The sequence below is a fragment of the Pteropus medius genome, unplaced genomic scaffold (assembly GCF_902729225.1).
Source record: "Pteropus medius unplaced genomic scaffold, Ma_sr-lr_union100, whole genome shotgun sequence".
Taxonomy (NCBI): domain Eukaryota; kingdom Metazoa; phylum Chordata; class Mammalia; order Chiroptera; family Pteropodidae; genus Pteropus; species Pteropus medius.
This window is the reverse complement of record NW_024344378.1, coordinates 13,686,762-13,709,790: the sequence shown is the minus strand read 5'-3', so window position 1 is coordinate 13,709,790 and position 23,029 is coordinate 13,686,762. Positions and strand designations below refer to the sequence as shown.

At 37.0% G+C, this 23,029-nt stretch overlaps 1 protein-coding gene across 8 annotated transcripts in view; it reads left to right on the top strand.

Moving 5' to 3' along the window:
* ADD3 (adducin 3) overlaps window positions 1-23,029 on the top strand; it is a 112,247-nt gene that overhangs the window by 86,190 nt on the left and 3,028 nt on the right. For all 8 annotated transcript variants that reach the window (XM_039871254.1, XM_039871260.1, XM_039871253.1 and 5 more), the window contains exons 3-13: window positions 7,773-7,911; window positions 11,524-11,675; window positions 12,639-12,719; window positions 13,559-13,708; window positions 14,195-14,338; window positions 14,451-14,549; window positions 15,661-15,837; window positions 16,396-16,653; window positions 17,913-18,032; window positions 18,469-18,555; window positions 21,304-21,427. In XM_039871254.1, the coding sequence (XP_039727188.1) occupies window positions 7,773-7,911; window positions 11,524-11,675; window positions 12,639-12,719; window positions 13,559-13,708; window positions 14,195-14,338; window positions 14,451-14,549; window positions 15,661-15,837; window positions 16,396-16,653; window positions 17,913-18,032; window positions 18,469-18,555; window positions 21,304-21,427 (1,531 nt within the window). The remainder of the gene's footprint in view (window positions 1-7,772; window positions 7,912-11,523; window positions 11,676-12,638; window positions 12,720-13,558; window positions 13,709-14,194; window positions 14,339-14,450; window positions 14,550-15,660; window positions 15,838-16,395; window positions 16,654-17,912; window positions 18,033-18,468; window positions 18,556-21,303; window positions 21,428-23,029) is intronic.

Below are 23,029 nucleotides of genomic sequence, written 5' to 3'. Positions count from 1 at the left end.
TTAAGTACAGCTCCTTCTTTTAATCTGTTAACCTGAGAACTAAAGAGACAAGTTATCTGTCCCTCCACCACATGCACACACACCCCCCACACGATGGTGGGGGCAGACATAGGTAATGGCTAAAACGTTCTTGTTCAAAATAGGGGACAAGTAGGTTATCGAAGAGTAGCTCATCCATAGCATTTCTGAAATCCACCTGGGCAAATGTTTGGAAGTTCTGCTGGTCAGTACTCAGCCCTTCTACTTACTAGAGGTGAGTCTCCCTAGCTCTGGGCTTTCGGTTCCATCCTCTGAATCATTGTTCCTTTTCCTTGAAAGGCAGCTTGTGTTTGCAACTGTGTGTTTTTTCAGCCTGCTTCTTTCTTGTAGAGGTTTTGGAGTTCAAGACTTTTTTGTACTGTCTTTATTCCATTAAGCCCAAGCTTGCAGTGTTTCTGCCAATATAACTCTCTTAAAATCTTTGTGGTCTCCTATGAATATTGGGGTTCACTCTGTTAGACAAAACTCATAACCAGTAAAGATCAAAATCAAGTATAGTACTAATTCATGTTTGTAAGAAACAAATTTATCAGTCTTCTATTTAAAATTATAAGTTCATTTGGGAAGAAAGGAAATTAGGAGAGAAACTAATAAAAGCAAAGTGTAATACTTTTTTTTATTAAGCACTTACTCTGTGCCAGGCACCTATTATGTATCGAATCCTATTTAATCCTCAAAAACTCAATCAAAGAAGTATTGTATCCTAGTTTACAGATGAATAAACTGAAACCTAGAGACATTAAATAACTTGCTAAAGTTTTTACAAGTTTAGTTAAATGGTAGAGTCTGAATTTAAACTCCAAAAGTTCACACCCTTAAGCACTAGGCTGTACCACTTAAAGCATTCAGTAACAATGAAATGATTCCACCCATACATTATTGTTTCATTCATCTTCAGATCTATTGCTCAAGTTAATTCAACTCAACTCAAGAAGAGTTTCCAGTCACAAGACCTTTTGGTATCTATAAATTTGTATGACAAACATAGCACCTTATTGTCTTGAACTGAGAAAATAAGAGAACATAGAATTTGTTTCATCCTGACTCCAAGTATTACTTCTTTCTAGGAATTTCATGGCCTTTGTCATAATTTTTTATTTTAAGAAAATATTTGTCTTAGAAATTAACTGCTGGTGAGGAGACTGGTTTAGCTAGAGATTTTGTTAATGCCATAAAGAGAATCTGAAAGGTTTTTTTGACCAATATACTGCCCATATATATGTCTATGGAGATCCTAGATTGTCATTTACCCTCTTCTCTGAGTTCATGGCAAATCATTGGATTTAAATGATGCCTCATCAAAGTTAAAGAAGCATGTAAGTGGAAAAACTAATGGCACATTGTGCATAGTAGATATTTGAATTCCGAATGCGTAGTAGATGGATATATGAATAATAGCTGGGTGGGCTGTGAGTAGTGTCCAACAAGCTCCTACTGAGCTTGGCTGTTTAATATGGAAAACAGTTGGTGGGTTTCAGAAAAAGAACGAAAGTTCTTAAGCCTTACCACTTATAGGAAGCAATTTAGACTGGCCTACAGAAATGTGCAATGTTATTCTAAAAGAGAGGACAACAGGAGTATAGGTGGTGATAGTTCAGGCATATGACACACTAACATTTCTTAATAACAGGGCAATGCATAACACTACAAGCTTATTTTGAAGATAGGAAAAACTTCAAAGCCATATATATACATTTTAGAATATCACTGTAACTAAGGTGTAAATTGCTAGCAGAGCACCGTAATTAGAATAACTGGTCAAAACCACTATGATTTATCTGGGCACTTTGGAAGTTTAAGATGCAAGTATCTTTATTAACGTTTGCATTTTTATTATATACCAGCTTCAAGAAAAGATATTCTAACCTTTAACTTCATATTAATTAAGACTTAGATACAAGAAAACGACCATCCAGAAGGAAATTTGGTTTGTTTGTTTTTTCTCCTTTTAACAGGGCCAGTGGTAATCTATTTCCAAATGATTACATTTCTTAATGGAGAATTTCTAAGTAAGTTTGTTATGCTCCTAATTCCACTTTAGGAGAGATCTAATAGCAATTGCAGGGTGCCTTGGGAGCAGCAGTCTGTAATCATTTTTTCTTTTTGCTCTAGTAATTATTTTGAGGTAGAACATCCATTCGTGTATATTTAAAATCCATCTCTGATATTTATGAGTATTCTCTTACCTGATTTCTCTGAGTTAGGTATTACTTATACATCAGCCTATATTTTTTTTTTTTCAGCCTTAACTAAAATAATCACATCAGGTCAGTTTCTTTTATCAAATTGGTCCTCTCTTTTCTGTGGTTTAGAATATCTTTCATCTATTGCCACTTTCTCCTGAAAGTTCCGATCTTAGATTCAGAAGCCTTGAGGTCTAATATTTCAAGTTAATGCTGCTTTTGGTTTATAGTATAAATGAATATGTATGTACATGAGGATACTCTTACCCTACATGAATCTCAAATTCTGAACCTTTCATGTTTTTACAAGTTTATTTTTATCCACACCTTACGAATTCAAGTTCACAGGATCACTCCCTCAACATTGACAGAAGATGTATAAAATTAAAAGGTGTGAAATTCAGATAAGGCTTTTAAGGCACCCTCTCTTTAACTTAAATGTTTTGCTTTTCACCTAATGATTTTTTTAATCATACTTTTTTTAGACCTGTGTTTGATGAGAGAGCTATCCAAACCATAAGGCTCTGGGGACAATCCAAGTTTTGAAGTAGGATTTTATTTGAGCTAAACAATTAAATGACTTTTTAAAAATTTAGAACATTCAATGAAGATTCGTTTAAAAAAAAAAAGAATTTCTCCCATTAGGTGATGGACAGGCCTAATTACACAGGAGGAATTTCTTTTTCAAGTAATAGGCTAATAAGATTGTTTTCTAGAGCTTCAGATTCCAGTGCTAATAACCTATGAAATGGAATGGATCTTTGCTATCATTAACTCAATTCAGATTGAGATCAGATTCTTTATTTATATTTAGGAAAATAAAAAGAAAAGAAACTCTAACCTACTATTTTATTAATTGAACACTGAACTAGACGCTCAGGGAGACTAGAAATGTGAAAGACAGCCCCAGCCATCAGATGCTATGGCATAGTAAAGTAGGAAAAATAAACCACAATCATAATGATAGATACCCTAGATGTAATATAGGCAGATGTTAAAAGAATTCAGAAAAAGAAGTATGGAGATCTTCCCTAAGTATGGGGTGATTAAAGAAGAGGCTTCAGAAGAAGGTAGCATTTAGGATGAATGTTGAAAAAAAAAGTAATTCATTAGGTAGAGGAACAGTGGAAGCCAGCCAGCATTTCCATTTGATGAAATTCAGTGAGCAGGGATAGAACAGTACAAGTTGTGATCAGACAATGCTGAGCAAACTTCATCGGCTAGACCACAACAAAAGGTAGTAATGGTAGATACAGCCCCCAAAAATTGCATAACTGATTATAGAGACTGGAGTACCAGACTGTTTTGGCCTAAGTTCGAGTCAGCCCATTTTCTCATCATTTCCTGTTTTAATCTGTTTACATAATTTTCTTATACATACATATATGCATACAGTGCTTGTTTTGGACCTGGGTTCACCACCACTCATTAGCTATGTGACATTGAGAAACTCACTTAACTTGATCATCGGTTTCCTTGTTAATAAAATGTAACTAATAGGATCGTTGTGACGAAAGAAATAACTAAAGCATGTAGTACAATACCTAACATATTGTAGGCAGTTATTTTTGTGGAAATTGTGTATATAAAGTTATATACAACATTGCTAATTTAAAACATTTTATGCTTTTGTGGCAATACTTTGAAGATTTTAATCATAATTCTTTAGGCTGCACTTTGGCTTTGAAGGTACCAGAATCTATGACCCTGATGGCACTCTGGCTTATTCACATCCGTGTATCTATGTATTCAAGGTGTAACAACCCCCACTACTTCCTGTGCTCTTCTGTATCTGAGATAGAAGCCAGGTTTATGCTGCAGCTTTGTGTATGTCTTGTTTGATCTTTTAACCTGACTCTTCTAGAGAACTTGTTGGCTCAATCTGACTTCAAAAGCCCAGCATGTGACCTTGCTGCCTTGCTTATAATTTCTTGTCTGCTTTAATGGGAGAATTCCTAATTGTAAGAGAGCAAGTACTGTGGTACTCCAGGATCATCATCATCTGCTGCTTGATAATTTGTCTTGCTTTTTCTATCGTTATAACCTAGTGCTCTAATCTATCCTGAGATTTACTCAGTATTTCTCATCACAACATGCCTGTCGCATTATTAATTGTATTTGGTTTCAGTGATACAACCCATCTTTGGTAAAATTAGGAGAAGATCCCGTACCCAACTGAGAGTGCAGATTTGAATCTTTGTTCCACGAACGTGTTAGTGTGCAATCTTTAGCGAATAGTCATCTATCTCAGGACTTTGTTGTGGGATCTAAATGAATCATCTATAAAAGATTATTTTGTTCACGGTATATTTTAGTAGGAATATGATTATCCATCATAAAGATAAGTAAAATTTTATTTTAATATTTGAATTAAAGTTTAATAAGTATGATAAATTTTTTAAATCAGGTAAAACCATTTTATATCATTAGTAATTTTTACACTAACTTTTATGACTTAGGTAATTATTTGAACAATATTTCAAAAATATCTGAAACATTAAAAATGAGTTAAAATGTTTACAACAAAAAATATTAAATCTTTTGTAGTAGAAGAATTACTTTGAAATTTTTCACTAGCCTTAAAGGAGAAAGTCATATTTTTCTCTTAATTGATTTCAGAAGGGCTTATACATTCCCCTGTGACACCATGGATCGTCCCAACGTTTTAGGATGGTACTCGCCATATTGTGGGATATATGGTAGTGAAAAAAAGTATTTTCACTAACGAAAAGTAGCATTTGACTCAAGTCTTTGCCTTTGACATTTAATAGCTATGTGTTGTTGGACAAATTTTTCAAACTTTCTTATTTAGCTTTCTCATCCCCATCCAGCAGAAAGTTCTCATTAGTTTCTTAAATAGTTGTGATTCTCTTGAACAACTGGTTGATTTTAATCATAAAGCCATTATAAATCAGCATACTGAGAAGATTGTCTTGATTCATGTTGACTTAGAGAGTTTAGATAAAATCTGGCCTATCTCCAGCAAATGCATACAGTTTTATAGCATGTACTTTGTATCTTAACCTCATTCCTGGCTCCGTCTAACCTCCTTATGCTTATTTCTCTTTTTTTTAATTTTTATAACCTGTATTTATTTTTGTATCATTTTAATCTATGGAATCTGCCTTTAGTTCTTCCTGCAACAACATTCAAGAAAATAAATAATGCCTCCTTCTCAGAACTAATGTAATGTAAATAATGAGTGATATACATAGTAGGTAGCCTTAATGTATTTTTTTTTTACTGAATCGAAGAACATTGATTATAGCTGCTTTGAACTGAGGAGAGTGTAAATAGAATTTGGTTTTAAAGAGAAGATAAAGCTTCAGAGGAGAAGATTGGCTTATTGCCAGGTGCCCAGAAGTTTTCTGAAGTTTACATAAAGATAAATGAGTATGTCTGGAAGATTCTTTTCCTTTCAGCCTTAAACGTGCTAAAATACTCATGTTACTCATCTGGATGAAGGTGTCCATCCATCTTATATACAGCTCACAACCGTTTTATATTCACAAGGTCTTAGAAATGTATTAATGGAGTTCTCTGATTAATGTGTCTTTGTAGGAGATACTTTAAGGATAGTTTCTCTGGTTTAAATCATGTATTTAAATGAACTAGATGTAGACAGTGGAATTAGATATTTAGAATTCTTATAATTGTGCTAATGATTTTTATTTAACGGGCCTTGAATTTGTAAAAGAAACATCATGTTTAACTGGTGTAAACTGCTCCATGAACTCAGAATTCAAATATGATCACAGCTAGTATTTTTAAATTAATCACTCAACTAGTCACCTGTTGTATTAGTAGAAAGTACGGCATCTTCCTCTTATAAATTCTACTTTTCCCTAAGTTATCCTAAGAACTTCAGCACCTTACATAATCCAAAAAGGGTTCATCATACCCAGGATGTGGTGTGCTCATGTCTGCATGTATGAGAGAGTCACGCAAAAGTCTGTTCAATCTGCCACTGCACCTTCCTGCCACACGGTAGTGGTGTTGAAAACTAGTCTTCCCCGTCCAACAGAAGATGCAGGTTCACTGTTGATCCAGATGCCTGTGTAGGCCACCATGGTACATCAGGGAAGGTTGACCTCCTTGTCCCTCTTTTTGTGATAAGCTCAGGGTACTCCATGGTTGAGTTCCCAAGATTACAGCTATTAGGACTCAGCTCTTTTAATTCATATCACAGATGCCTCTCAACTGCTGTTCTAAAAGCAACACATTGTGTCAGCACTGGTCCTGATATCTACCACCTCGTAGCCTCAGAATCACATTTCCTCTTTCCTCCATGGGCTCCGGGGCTAGTATTTAAAAAAAAAAAGTCATTTTTTCTGGAAACCTCTGTGTTATTTAGCCATCCCCTAAGCAAGACTACATCTAAGCAAGGACTGCAGGAGGTCTTATTCCCAGCCCTACAAGGAAGGCTGCTGTCGGTGACTCAGGAGATTCACCCTTCCAAGAAAGTTTTTCTCAGTGTTCTCCAGGGTCTTCATACCTACTCCTCTTGGAGGTGGTGATTCCAAAGCCATTTTCTGCTTTCTCTCTCTTAGGTGAAGTATGAAAAAAATTGAATTTAATTTCTGGCAGGGCATTCTGCTACACAAGTAACCAATTTCAAATGGAAGAGCAAGGTTTAGATGATTTATATTGCAAGCGCCTTCATGTTTAAAATGAATGAAAATAGAAATGAGCAAGAGAACAAGGGATGAATTTAATAAAATAAGTGTGATGGAAATACAAAACAAGCTGTTTCAACTAATGTGAAGGATTGGGAGAGGATTCAAATGATGAATTATATTAGCACCTCAAGGATTACTGGAATAGAAATTTTCTCTTAATGTTCAGAAATTTTATTTATGTAAACACTTTCTGCCGCAGAGAGAGAGAGAGAGAGAGACAGAGAGAGAGACAGAGAGAGAGAGAAAGGAAAGATACAGTGGAACTCCAGAACAGGAGTTCAGTACCCAAAGTTGGAAAATAATGTTCTTTCTTTAGTACAGTGTTATGGAAGGGGAGTAATCAGTTCTCAACTCTTATCAGTTTGCTTTTAGAGTTTATGGGGCCAAGGAACTGCCATGGAAATCATAAAATGGAGGCCATGATTTAGCGTGACTTAGGTGAAGACTTTTGGTGTGAGTCACTCTGTAGAGTCACACCCCGTTCAAATAGGGACTCTGTCCGAACCTAGATAATGAGGCTGCTAGGCAAGAAACAGGTCTCTTTTTTATCAGTCTATACTCGGTGTCTAATTATAAATTATTAACAAAGTGGCTTTTACTCTACCTATACCTGTCCACCGTCGATGTTATAATAACTAATTTTCTTTGAGAGTAAGAATGCCTAATGATTTTTTTCAGCCCTGAAAGCAAGTTTCTTGTTTCTTCTAGTGTTTTAATATTATTACTTTGTGTTTTATATTTGTTTTAAAATACTATAGATGAAACCTATTCAAAAGATAGGAAAGCTTGATATTCTCAGAGGGAGTTATATTTGGGTGCTTCTGCTCCATGTGAGATGCATATGCTCAGTGGTTGTTTTTTTGTATTGCAGGCCTTCCGGGAAGACCTGGAGTGCCTTATTCAAGAACAGCTGAAGAAAGGTTACAACCCAACTGGATTGCTAGCATTACAGCAGATTGCAGATTACATCATGGCCAGTTCTTTTTCGGGCTTTACTTCACCTCCCCTCAGTATGTCAGTTTTGGAAAGTTTAAACAATTATAATTTTATCTTTACTTTGAACACTGTACATTTTTAGCAACATATTCTGTTTTGGTTCAGTCCTTAAGTTTAAACATCTAACACTTAAGTAACATAGTATTAAGAATCTCTTACTTTTTTATATCAACTAGGCATTTATTGGACTTTGTGAGGATGACAAAATACTTATTAAATGTGGTCTCTGTTACAGATAAATGTATATTTTAGTTGAAGAGACATACCACGAATGCACAAAAGATTAAAACTGCAAGTTAACTATAGAGAAAAAATTACAAAGTAATTCATAAGAAATTGCCTAATGACCCTGTTCAAGTCATGCCATGAATTCAGAGTTGGAATTGATTATTGGCTAAAGTGAACTGAGAAAACTTCAGGGAAGAAGAGAATCTCGAACTAACCAGGTTCAAAGAATGGAGTAGTTTAGAACTTGGTGTTAAAGAGGGGTTAAGACATTGTATTTATTAACGTCTCTTCACGAGAGCTCCACTTTGCTGAGCTTCATACTGTAAGGTACCAAGAATGATAAGAGGTTGAGTTCGAGCACTTTGCCTCTCAGTGAGACGTGCACCGAACTCACTGTGGTGCCAGGGCAGGTACACAGAGTGCCGGCGGGGACTGTCGAAGACGGCTTCACATCAGAGTCAAGCGATTTTCTTTTCCTCTTTTTTTTTAAAATTATCCTTCTCTTCCTTTGTTTCTTCGTTCCTTTTTTTATTTCTTGGTTAAAGGTATATAAGTAGAAGTTCAACGACTTCAGATACTTTCCAAATAGAAAAATGGCATAAAAAGAGACATGATGGTAGGAACATGCCAGGCGAGGGTATGTTTGTAGAACTCTAAGTAGACGAGTATGTTGGCACACACATACTGGTTAAAGAATCTTTGAAAGAGTCCCAATTTGAGGTGTAAGTGCTTGAACTAAAGAAATGGTTGTGGGGACAAAAAGGAAGAGCGATGAGAAAGGCATCGCCAGGGAAGAGCAGAGAAGACTTAGCGACGGGTTTAGCGAGGTAGGGGTGGGGGCGGGGATCGTGGGAGAACGAGGACTTCCAAAATCATTCACTCTTCAGAAGAAACAGAAAAATTCTGAGGTCGAGTAATTTGGTTTGCTGTTTCTGTAATACTGAGTCTATTATGCGTCAAGCACCTTTAGGGATGGTGGATACAGTGATAAACAAGACAGACAAGATTCTTGTGGAAACAGAAAACAGACAGTAAATAAAGAAAAATGGTCAGATAATAAATAGGACGTGCTATGCAGAGAATTAATATATGGCAATTTGATAGGAGTAACTAGGTGACTACTTCAGACTGGGTGACCAGAGAGAATCTCTCTGAGGAGGTGACGTTTAAACTGAAATCTGGATTGCAATAAGGAGCAATCTGTATTAAGAGAAAGCATTCTAGGTGGAAGGAACAAGTACAAGTGTCAGGTGGGAATAGGTGAGAATGAGTTTGGCAGCCTCTTCAAGGAACAAAAATAAAGATGCTCTGGAGTGTGGTTTTTGAGGGGACAAGTAAAACAAACTGAAGTCAGAAACATAGGCAGAAGCTAAATTACCTGGGGCTTCACAGCCAGAGCTGGAAGCTTGGGTTTTATTCTAACTTTGGAAAGCCATCTTAAGCAAGAGGAGATGTAGAAAGAATTAACTGGGAGATTTCACGGTAATTGTTAGACAAAAATAGGAATGTCCAAAGTTGGAGATCTAGTTTGGCTTGGGGAAGGGAAGCATGCCAAAGGTGCCAGGGGAGAGTTGCCAAGACATTGCGACAGTGGGAAATGGAGTCCCGGAGCTGCAGAGAGGCTGGGGCAGTGCACATGAAGTATTACTCAAAGCGTAGAGTCAATTAAATAATCATACAAGAGGGTATAGGCAGAGATGAGTCTGAAAAGAGAATTCAGAAGTTGAAAGAGGAAGAGTAGTCAGGGAAGGCAAGTAAAAAGAGGAGCCATCCTGTGAATGTTCTAGATACTAAGGCAGGAAAGGGAGCTTGGGGGTGCTGGCTGGGATGCACAGAGGCGTGGCAGCAGGAAAGCGCTGTCCTGGGTTTCCCAGGAAAGAGGTCCCAGGTTTCCCAGGAAAGAGGTCAGGGAGTAGAAGTCAACCAGTTGGGCTGGAATATGTGTGTTGTGCTGTGAAAAGTGGGAGTTAAAGTTGGAAGGACAGTGAGTGTAGGAGAAAGGTTAATGGTTGACTTTGAAATTTTGTCAGAAATTATACTATTTTGTGTGGCTTATGTATTGAAACAATTTCTTTGAATTAGTTCACAACATCTTAGAATTAGAAGATCTCACATTACAGTGCTGACTTGGGACTTCTCTTTAAATGTTCTGAGAGCCCTGGACTCAGATTGTCACACGGTAACAGCTGACTGCTGAGTTGCAGCTGTCAGTTCAAACCAGGTGTGTGCTCTCCAGTACCCTGCAGGCTGCATCATGCTCGGTTTATGCATTTGCACGAATTTCCTGGCCTCTGTAGGCCTTCAAGTTGGGGGCTTCTGCAAAACTTTGAGCAGAGCAATAGTGAGGTTAAAGATGGTGCTTTAGGAAACTCAGTCTGATGGCTTTATGCAGAATGAATTCACAGAGAGAGGGACTACAGGCAAGGACAAAAATGAGAAGGCTATTGCAAGGGTTACATGTGAGGTAAGACCTTGAGTTTGGAAATGAGGGGCCTTGTGAAAGAGAGTGATGGAACGCGGTGATCAGTTACACATGGCACAGGGAAGCGTAGGAGGGAAAGGTTACTTAGTGTTTGCGTCTGCAGGGATTGCAATGCCGTCAATATTAGAAGAGTAAGGAGAATAGAGAAGATAGGAAAAATCGGAAGAAATAGAATCACCTTTAGATCCTTTTAATTTTTATATTAAGTTGCAAGCAGTTAGAAACAGAAGACTAAAAATGGGGCAAAAAGGCAAATATATAGTGTTTTCATGGGAAAATGTGAAATGAAAAAAGAACATAGTGGAAGACTGAGATTTGGGAAAGAGCCACAGTTTGGGAGAAAGTAGGGGAAGGGAACTTGTTGAAGGAGGAAGAAGAAGCAGGTGAAAGGGAACAAGAGATCCAGGACAGTAAATACAGGCATGGAGAAGAATTCTGGGAAAGAGGTGGTAAGTGGTGTCAGAGAGAATGAAGACTGGGCAGAAGTTGAATTTGGTCAAAGTAGAACTTAGCAGTTGAGCCATTAGAGACCAAAATTGGTTTTTGTTGTTTGGGGAGGGCAGAAGCCAGACTACTTTTGAGGTCTTTTCATCATAAAATTAGCAGAAACCTCAGTATTAATAACACTTTCACCGATGGAATCGTGTGACCATTTTCTCAGTGTCGTGAGCCTAACTCCCTATCAGTTCACTCCCTAACAAGCACTGGATGAACAGCAAAGATCGCTGATGCCTATTTTTTTACTCTCACTGTATTTCTCTGAAAGAAGATAAGCTAATGAAACATTGTGTGGGCCCATAAGTTTCAGATCATTATTTACAAGGCTGGACACTCCCAGACTCAAGCTACCTCCTGGCAGTTTCCAGGTAAGGGATTACTTGACCTGAATCTCTTCCCACAATTTTTCCTCTTTTAGGTCTCGGCATGGTCACACCTATCAATGACCTTCCTGGGGCAGAAACATCTTCATATGCGAAGGGAGAAAAACTTACTCGCTGTAAACTTGCCAGCCTATACAGAATTGCGGACTTATTTGGATGGACACACCTGGCAAATACATATATCTCAGTGAGTTCTTTGGCTTTATATTCCTTTAAAAAAAATAAATAAATAACTAGAAGGCAACTATACTCTTCCCACCTTTACTCAGAAGTCCAGTTTTTAGACTATTCTCTAAAGCTAGCATGCTGGATCACAACCTAATCCTGATTTAAACCCTACTTCCAAGAGAGGCTGCAGTTATCCCAGCTTTCTTCTCCATTTGCTATCTGTGTTGCTCCTTTAATTCAGAGCAGCTGTAGAATCTATCCAGGAAGTTATTGTCTCTCTCCTTGTTAATTGTATCTGAGCATCGGCGACATTAAAAAAAGCATTTGGGGCAGGGAAGATAAAGGGGTCAGGGAAGTTTCCTCCCTGGTATTTATTTTTTTGTGTGTGTGTACTTTTCCCATCTTGTTTTCATGTTGCCAGACTTGGAAGCAATACAATGTTTGGAATCAAAAAATTATGAAAATACCATGTGATGAAAATAGCACAGACAGAAAGTTCAGTCTTCCAATAAATTCCCTTTCTCCCGGCCATTTCTGTTTCGCCTTCCATCTCCACCTTAATTCCTTCCTAGGAAGAGACTATTCTCTTTCCTTTGCTCATTTTCCCTTAATTTCCATGATATAAATCAGGATTATAGTCATTACCACATTCGGTTGAATAATATAGCATTTGTTTCGCATGAATGTAGCTGACTCTACGCAACCTTAGAACCCCCAAAATAATGCTTTAGTTAAATCCAGTAAATGAGAAATTCATGTCACAGTTTTTTAGCAAGCACTTGAGGGTTGAGGGGAGAAAACCTTGCAAGGAAAGTTTCATGAAAGCAACACGAAACCTGCACACCTTTAATTTCTGCTTTTTTCCCCTTAGATCTCTCACAATTACTTGTCGTAAATATATTCCTAGTCATGTTTACACTGCAAAATATGAACACCTCATAGTAATTTCCTATTGTCTTTTTTTTTTTTCTCTTTCTCCCAGGTAAGAATAAGTAAGGAGCAAGACCACATTATAATAATTCCCAGAGGCCTGTCATTTTCTGAAGCCACAGCCTCCAATTTGGTATAATTTTCATTCCTATGTTACTTGTTCTGTGTGTCCTTGTGCTTTTCTGAAAGTTTTAGCTTTTAGTATAGGATGGAACAATAAATGATACGGATAAAAATTAAAAAAAAAAAAACATTTAAATCTGTGAACACGGAAGAGTTTGGAAAGTTATGTGGATTCATAAGCTTTAGGGTTCAAGAAAAACAGGATAGTTGAAGAGACAATAATGAGTTGGTCTTATCAGTGAACCTATCCATGTTTTGAAGGGAATCTTTTGAATATTTTCCTACCCCGTACACTCTGGATTTTTTTTTTTTTTAAAAAAGATACACAAACAGAGTTAATATGTGTTTTATAGATAGATTTAAACAAAGCTCAGATGGTATGAGCATAGGGTCTGACCTTCTAGTGTTTTACTTTCCATGATTGTACTCCTAGCCACTGTCATTGGTCCTAGAACAGCAGGAACTACATTGGTTCTGGGAGCTGAAGTGTCATCACATGGAAATTTTCCAGCCAGTTCGGTAAATGCCAGACTTGTCCAGACCTTTAGTGAAGAGTTTTAAGTTATTCAGAAACTGCTTCTTCCTAGTGAGTTTCGTTGCAGACTACCTGTTTTTGTAAATAAACTTTTATGGGAAGAAGGCCATACCCATTCTTTTATAGTTGTTTATGACCACTTTTTGTACTATAGCAGCAGAGTTGAGTAGTTGCAACAGAGGCCCACAATGTCTAAGGTATTTACTATCTGGCTTTTGACATAAAAGTTTGCCACCACCCTGGTTTAACTTGTAGAACGCAGGTAAACTTTGATACATGTGTACCAATTCAATGTGTCTTTCTGATTTTTCCAGGTAAAAGTCAATATAATAGGAGAAGTGGTTGATCAGGGAAGTACTAATTTGAAAGTTGACCATACAGGATTCAGTCCCCATGCTGCAATCTATTCAACACGTCCTGATATTAAGTGTGTGATACACATCCACAGTCTTGCAACAGCAGCTGTAAGTGACTGTAGGGCCAAAACCAACAATGACTCTGGGAAGTATATTATTTTCATGGCTTTCCGTACATGATACTCTACTATCTGCATTCTTTCAGACCCTGCCATTTAAAATCATATTCAAAATTATAATCTTCCACATAACCAGAAAGCAAAAGGCCCTTTGAGCCAAATGCTACCATTCTAGGAAACAAATGGCAAGATAGCATTCCCATTTTTGAACTAATCAGTTTAATAATTGGGTCATTGAGTTCTTTGGAGCAAAGCTTCTTGCATAATATTTGGGACAGCATTTAAATTGAGTCATATCCCCTACATCCTTTTCTTTTTTTCCTGGAACAAGCAAAGAACTACAGTGGGAGGTAGGCTGGAATGGCAAATACAGTGAATAGGCCAGTGCTTCCTGAGCTGGCTAAAGAAATCGGGTTCCTGTGAAAGTGTGGTTAATAACTGAATATGTTACCTTGTCATGGACCCAACCATGTAGGTATCCTCCATGAAGTGTGGGATCCTTCCAATTTCTCAAGAGTCCCTGATCCTGGGAGATGTTGCCTATTACGACTATCAAGGGTCACTCGATGAACAGGAGGAGAGAATCCAACTGCAGAAAATTCTGGGGCCAAGTTGTAAGGTATGTAGTAGAGCTCCTATCTAAAGAGCTATTTTTGCTGCTGTTGCTGTTGGTGAAAGCAGTGTGAGCTATGCCAGTCATTTAAAGTAACTGCTCTGGGATTCTATTTTAGGTGCTGGTGCTCAGAAATCACGGTGTGGTTGCACTTGGAGAAACAGTCGAAGAGGCTTTTCATTATATTTTTACTGTGCACATGGCCTGTCAGATTCAGGTAGGAAAAATTACTCACACACCCCTTTATTTTTTTGCTTTATTAATTTGCTTGTTGAGTTGGGTTTTGTGTTTACTTATTTCCAAAGTCTTATTGGTTGTGGCTTTTGTTTTGTTTTGTTTTTTAAGAGAAGTTCTGCTTTACTCAATTATCTCTTGAATTTAAAATAGAAGGAAAGAAAACTAAAATTTATGTATAGAAACACACAAATCTTAGTGCCTCATAATATCATTTTTCCCATAATCTCATTTTTTAAGATAGTATAATTGCACATTTCTCTATTTTCACCCTCTGATAGTGTGATGCCAGTCGAGACACAAAGGCAGCCACAAGTCATCAGTGATCAGATGTATTATGGCCACTTTTATAAAAAAACGTGAGCAGAGACAGAGGTTTTATGAACTCGTGTAGTTTCCAATGTTTCCACAGCCTTAGCCTCATTATTATAGTCAGTTGAATATTTATTAGCCAGTTTTTCGTCAGGAAACTGAATGTATTTAATGGCCTTACTTTCCCTCTTCAAGAAAATCAATCAGGTTCTCTTGAACAAATGGTGATAATCTTCATTTATTGAAAAAGTCACAAAAAAGGCGAGGGGGGACTTTCTGCCAACTTTTCCTTGTCTTAACAACCAATTTTTTTTTTTTTTCTTTAATGGTCCCTCCTTCTCAAATGAGGCAATGAAAGGCTTAATTAAATTAAGATAATGAGCTAACTTCTGCATAAATATCCTTAAATTCACAGTATAGTGTCAATATTTCTTTAAAATTAACACTTTCAGCAAAGTATTAACTGGATAGCTATGGGGAAACTGCAAAAAAAGAACTTTAAAATTTGGCAAGAGAATTCAGTTTCTTGAAATATGTAAAAAGGTTATGTTTTCCATTGGGGAGGATCAGAGCCCTGGCAAGTGTCTTTTTCATTCAGAGAGATGGAAAAGATACTTCAGCTGCCTACTTTCCCAAGTGTGTTTGTTGCCTTGTTTTTTGTTGTTAGTAGCCTAAACAAGTATTAGATAGTTGTTGAATCGAAACCGTGCCTTTTTAAAGGTAAAATACTCCTTATAGTCTTTACAGTCTTGTGCCTCTGTATATTTTGCCCCTGATTACAGGTGCAGGCATTAGCAGGGGCAGGCGGAGTAGACAATCTGCTTATACTGGATCTTCAGAAGTATAAACCTGTCACTTACACTATTGCAGCAGGAGAAGGAGTGAATGTAGGTTCCCATCAGAAATGGAAGGTTGGCGAGATTGAGTTTGAAGGGCTGATGAGGACTCTGGACAATTTGGTAGGTAAAAAATTGAACATAAACTTGGATTTCATGTCTTTGGATTCAAGAGCAGATGTTCCCATCTCCCTTTGGTTTGGAACATGCTCCTTGCTCCTCCAGCAGCTGAGTTTGACCCTAGGAAGGCATTCAAGTGTAATCTTGCCACATTTTTAAGAATCAGTGAAATATGCAAATGTCATCTTATCTTAGATTTTACCCTCTTCCTCTAAGGGTCAAAGGCAGATTGCCTTCAGAACCAAGAACAAAGACGTAAATGAGCACTGTGATTTGGCCTCCAGAAAACTGGTTTATAGCTAGGAAAATGCTTCTAGTGGGCAATTTTGAAATTACCTTTGTCAGGAATAATTGTGAGTGGAAATCGCATTGTCAGCTGGAATCAGATCTTGAAAGTTGCTTGACTTCAACTCTAGTGTAATGTGGGGTTTGGAAGGATGTTTTCCCCTTTGTTTTGCAACAGAGGGGTCTTTCTGAATCATTCGTTTAGAGAATTAGAATCCAGATGCTGTGTTTGGCACAGGTTTTATTGCTTCAAATGTGGTTTTTTCCTTCCCTTAGGGGTATAGAACAGGCTATGCTTACAGGCATCCTCTCATTCGAGAAAAGCCTAGGCACAAGAGTGATGTGGAAATCCCAGCAACTGTGACTGCTTTTTCCTTTGAAGATGATACAGTGCCACTCTCTCCTCTCAAATACATGGCACAGAGACAACAGCGTGAGAAAACAAGATGGCTGAACTCACCAAATACCTACATGAAAGTGAATGTGCCTGAGGAGTCTCGGAATGGAGAAACCAGTCCCAGGACCAAAATCACAGTATGCCACTATTTTACGTGGTTTGCCTTTTCTAAATAGTTTGCCTAGTTACTCACGAATTGAACATTCTATGTCAAAAATATTGGGAAAGTACAATCATTGTCATTATTGGATTAACTTTGAGCAAGGCATTTTGTTCTAAATGCCATACATGAATTATCGCATTTAATGCTAATGTGGAGAGGATGCTGTTTTTCTCTCCTGTTTTTATAGGTGAGAAAACTGAGGTTCAAAAGGGTTAACTAATCACTGTGATGGTAAAGTCTGGAGCCCAGTACTCACCCACTGCGTGATACCGTAATACCACTTTGTGGTTTATATTGTTACAGTAAATCAGAACTATAAAAGTTATCAACACCTAATGGTGCCAAAGTTTCAGGAATACCACACATAGCTACCCTTATGCAAGATTTTATAGAGAAATGGGTTATTTTATCTTTTGCAGCATTTTGCTTTAGATTTGGTTTAGTTTTGGAGTGCTTATAACCAAATATTCCCTAGATACTCAAATTTAGTTCATCCTATCATGTAAATCAGTAACATTTAATATGGAAATGTCTATGCATCAAGCATTTTATCCCTAGCCTGTAAGATTTCTTATCTTCTAGTAAAAGAGTATAACTAAGCTTTTAAGTTTTCTAGAATTAATTTTATTGACAGAGACCGATGGCCAGCTATCACTAGTCTTGATGAATATTAGCCTTCTTTAAGGGATATAATGGGGGTAAATAAGAAGAATTCTCTAAGGCTTTTCCATCCCTATGGTTCTGTTATACTGTAGACTACTACTATATTATTCCCTTTGTAAAATGCTGGTCAGGGGCTTGACATTTTCTGTCAGCCAAAAATAAAAAATTACGTCTGGAAAACTAAATCTTAAGAGATTCCTTGAGTCCTTCTTAGGCATCATCAGCTGAACATTCAGTGCAGGTAACAACTCTGAATGGGGATTCGTGTGAGATCAGGCTCTGTGTCTATGCTTGAAATATTTTCAGCATCGTATTTAAAATGCCAAAAGGAGAAACGTTAAATAGCAGCATAACTGAGCATTCATTTGAATATTAACAATATTTTTAAGTGAATGCTTATTGCGAGCCCTTTTCTAAAATGAGATATACATTAATTGACCAATAAATACTGAAATTCTTTAAAATATTGGCAGTGTATGCACCTCCTTTTCGAGTCAATAAATAGTTATTAAGAACCTACCATACTTCCTTAACACAAAGCTTCATTCTAGAAAATTTTTGGTTCTTTAGTGGATGAAAGCAGAGGACTCTTCTAAAGTTAGCAGTGGAACACCTATCAAGATTGAAGATCCAAATCAGTTTGTTCCTTTAAACACAAACCCTAATGAGGTACTAGAAAAAAGAAATAAGGTAAGACGAGGTCTTCTGTGGCCAGGGGAGGCTTTTTTATGCTGTTTTATGTTTAAATCACTAGTAATTGGATCTGATTAATATGAAACTTAGTGGTTTGAATACAGAAGAATTCGAAATTTAATTCAGTATAATTTTAGCTTGTATTGAATACCTCCAGTTCTGTGCTAGCCACTGGTGGGCAGGCTATATGGGAAAAAAGTATTAACTCATTTTGCGTTAAGAGCTGTAGTATTAGTGAAAAGTGTAGTTCTCTAATAATGCAAGACACAGGACATCACCTGTCAGGAAGAGTGGAAGAGATTAATGGGAGTTCGGATGGCAAGGAGGGCTTTATGGAGGTGGGAGTTAAAGAGACCTTTCCTCTGAGGTGGTCAAATAGTAAAGTTTATCTGTACAGTTGCCCCCAAGAACTCATTATTGTTTTTCAATTCAGATTCGAGAACAAAACAGATACGACTTGAAAACAGCGGGACCACAGTCTCAGTTGCTTGCTGGAATCGTTGTGGATAAGCCTCCTTCTGTAAGTCCATGAAGCAATACGACTTTTGTTTTTCATCTACCACATTAATTTCTTTGTTTTTTAAATATGAATATTTTTACTAAAGTTAATATAAGCACAAGTTAAAAAGCCAGATGATCCACAGGACTTACAGTTTCACCTTCATGTTTCTAAAGGGAGTCTTTCTTCTGCTTTTCCTTTATTTGTCCATTTTAGACCTCAATTGTATGTCATCGAATTACGTCGTCAACTGTATTAAGTACCATTATTTTATGCATCACTAAAAGAGAAACAACCCTGACAGTTATAATTGTAGGAAGTTATCAGTTATAAGATGAATCCCATTTCAGAGATGAGAAAATGTGGGGGACATATACATCTTAGAACTAACGAAGGATAATAGTGACTTCTTTCATGGAAGATGCTTCCCTTTTTCATTCTCCCAGCAAAATTATATCACAATTTTTTGTTATCAGCCTTTGATGTTTATATTGTTAAACATTTAGTGCTGATCCAGGTAGTATCCTGTGATTACACCTCCTTTCTTATACAATGTTCCTCCCCCCTGGAGATACTAATTACCTTCTTTTGTTCTTTGGCTTAGTATTTTGAGTACATTGGCTTAGTTCTTCCCAAACTTTTTGACAGGATTACAGAGTCTCTCTTAATATTATTTTCCATAGAGTCAAAGGTAACAGGTAATCTCTCAGTTTTAGCCTCCTGTCATTCGATCCAGATCTGGACTGGTGGCTCTTCAGGCCAGCTGCACAGGCTCATCCTGAGAATTCCTTTGCGTCCCACCTGTGTAGTATTCTGTTTCCTGCATTGTGTGCCTTTCACTTTCTTGATTTCCTCCTTTATCTTTGAGTGCATCCTCTAATAATAGTTTTATTATCTTTGAGTGCATCCTCTAATAAGAGGTAACTGTCTGAAATTCTCTATTCTAACTTCATATGTGCATATCATGGATATAGAATTTTAATTTAGGATAATTTTCCCCCAAAATATGAAAATTATCACTGTGTTATTCCCTGACTCTGTTTATTGTTCAGAATTAGGAGAGTATTGTGATTCATGTACTATTGTAAAGGATGCTTTTTTCCTCTCTTTTAGACCTTTTCTACATCCCTGATGTTCTGAAATTTTATGATGGTGTACTTTGTAGTAGATTTCTTCTTAGTCTTTGTTCTTTCTGCAGATTGAAATCTGGGATTTTTTTAAATAACATCCTGGCCTTTTGCAGATACAACATTTTATCTTATTGCTCTGAGGAATCAAATTCAAATTTTCTTCAGCTGCCTTTATTTTCTTTGTTTCTTCTGAGTTCTCTTTTTCTTGTTTATTCTGGTCTCTCGCTTCCATGTTGGAATCTTTCCTCAAGTGTCTGATAAATCAAGGTAGTCTGTTTATTCTTAAGGATGAGGAACTGAGAGCCAGTCAGAAGCACTGGGTATGTGCAAAGCTTGGGAATGGGTGAGCGTCATTGTAGGGTGATCGGATGTGGATCGGGTTGTTTCTCGGGGGAGTCCTCAAATGTTAGTATCTGTAGTTTTGTTTTGTTTTGTTTTGTTTTTTAACCTGGGGCCATTTAATATATCTGGAGAATTCTCCAGTCTCCCACCCCCATTCTGAGAGCCCTCAGCTGTGGCTTGTGTTCTGAAGACTTAGCCTCTCATCTGCAGAGATGGGTGAGAGGTAAATGCTTGGCTGTGTGGAATAGGAAAGGGTACCTGAGGAATCTCTGTTCCTTATTCAGACTTTTAACTTGTTCTCCTTTTCAGCTTTTCTTCACCACCACTTTCTGTGGTACCTGATGCCTCTTGTTTCTGAGCCTTACCAGACCTGCAGGGCAGACGAGCATGCTTCTTGCTTGATCCTTCTTTGCAGGGCTGAGGCTTCGGCTTTCTCAGCTCTTTCACCTGCCTTTCATCTTCCAGAAATGTGTTCACGTTTCTCATGCTCTGTTGTCCCCTCTCTCATTCTTTTATCCTGAGAAGTTTATACAATTCTTGTTTGTATAAGCAGGCAGATGTCATAGCTCCAACAATTTTTGTTGTTGTTCCTTTACTATCATTTTAGTGGGGTTTTGAGAAAGATTTTTAAAAAATGCATAGGTTCAGGCCTTCGGGTTTAACTGAAAGTCCCATTAATTCCTTTCCTAGAGCAAATACTTAGTTTATTTTCATAGCAAATTTAAAGAAGTCCTTTTGTTACAGTCATTTTTCTAATTTTTTTTTCCACAAAGACTTTTTATCTTAAATTCTTTTTATCTTTTTTCTTGGGTTTTAAGATAGTTCTTAATTATGTGAAGCTTATTAGAACTTGGCTTAGTTTTATTTTTTTCAAAGAGTTATTAAAATTGACCTATACAGGCTAATTGAGGAAACATTGCTTGCAGTTTTAGTCCATTGGATCAGTAGTCTAAAAGCACTAATCTAACTGGACTTTGGGTGGTAAACACACAATAGAATATTACAGATGTCAAATTATAATGTACACCTGAAAATTATATAATTGTATTAACCAATGTTCCCCAATAAACTTAGTTAAAAAAATAAAAAGCACTAATCTGATACACATATTTTAAACAAAGCATGTTGCTTTATCATTGTTTATGACTGTTATAAGGTGGGGTGTCACAGACATCATATATACAGTTATATATATATGTGTGTATATGTGTGTGAAGTTGTGTATGTGTGTATATATATATATATATATATGCATAAGTAAAGCTCTTGGTAACGAGTTGCTGTTTTTCTTTGCAAGACCATGCAATTTGAAGATGACGATCTTGGCCCACCAGCTCCTCCCAATCCCTTCAGTCATCTCACAGAAGGAGAACTCGAAGAGTATAAGAAGACAATCGAGCGTAAACAGCAAGGCCTGGAAGGTTAGTTCATTTTTCAGTTAAGCCTAGGATGATCATACTGTTATCAGTGGAGCACCTTGAGTTGGATGATAGAAGACAGTCAGTGTTTTTTTTAAAAGGTTCCGTTCATAATCAAGCGTTCTGTGTCAGCTCTCCCAGTCCTGAGTAGAGGTGGGGCTGAACTGTGAAGAGCCACCACAAAGCACGTATGTGAACATGTAGTGAAACCATTTTCCTGAGAGAGCAATCTGTTTGGTACCAAAAAGTCTTCTAAAGTAAAGGGAAATCCCCAGATGAGTGAAGAATTCCTAGCTAAAGTAAATGTAGATACATTAACAGATTTAAACATTTCAGCGTATGTGGCTTTTTAAAAACTTTTTACTTTGACATAATTACAGATTCACAAGTATGTGGCTTTAATACTTTGCAAAAATCTCTTGTTCTGGGTGTCTCACAGTGGCAGTATTGTAATTTCAAAATCAAAATATAAAGCAAACTGCTAGAATTTTTATGAGACTTTCCTTAAGCACATGGGCACTCGTGAGGTTGAATTTTTCTGACTTCAGAACTCAAAGTAAGGATTATATTTTAGAATTGTTAATGGAAAACCCCAGTTAGAATACTGACTTCCTTTTTCTCAAGAATAAGAGATTCTTTGTAGCAAATTGTCACTCTTGGGTCTTTAGATAAGCTTCAGACAGTCCATGAGCTCTCTCAAACATATATGCTTAATTGTGTATGATATACATTTGGGGAAAGGGGCATTCAGGATAAGGGACAAGAAGGCTGTGACCCCCAAAAGAGAGTAGGAACCTCTGCTTTAGAGCATCCACACATACAGTTGAAATTTTTACCCAAAGCAAAACAAAACCAATAGTTAAAGAATTTTAGTTCATATTAGGTGTCATGTGGGAAGAACTAATGATATTTAAATCATCCAGGGAACAGTTTTCATCGGTGTATTAGTATCTTTGTCACAAAAGGGAGTCATTCTGACTTATTAATGTAATTATACTAAATGTTCTAAGTGCTATTATTGAATTTGTTTATTCTAACATAAGGTTGGAAACTTCCTATGTTCTTGTATTTTGTAAAATGTCCCTCTTTAATCTCTTATTTTTTGAAAGCTTAAAGATGCCAGGTAACAAATATTGCACTCTAGAACCATCACCTTTTATATATAACTTTATAGTTTCCTCCACATTCATTATGACCTTCCAAATTAGCTCACTAATGCTCTGACAGGAATCACTAATTGGATATTGTTTAGAAATTCAGCGAAGCATTCTGCCTCATTAATTGATGAAGCTTCATAATTCTTTTCATCTGGCTGCTTAATATATTTTAGTTTTCTAACACTCTAACAACAGCTGAATGCATAGATATTATTTGTCTGGGCTTCAAGTAGCCATGCTTCCTTAGTAAGCATGTAATGCAAAATAGCTGTTAGCAGCCAGAAATTTTAACACATTAACCTCCTCCTAATGCATAATTATTGATATATGGGGTAACCATTAGCATGCTCAGCTCAAGAGTTTCTCATCTCTGTTTATGCAGGCATTTGATATATGCACTAACCTCCCTAAAGTCTTGTGCTTCTTTGTTCTGCATGGCTTTTAACTA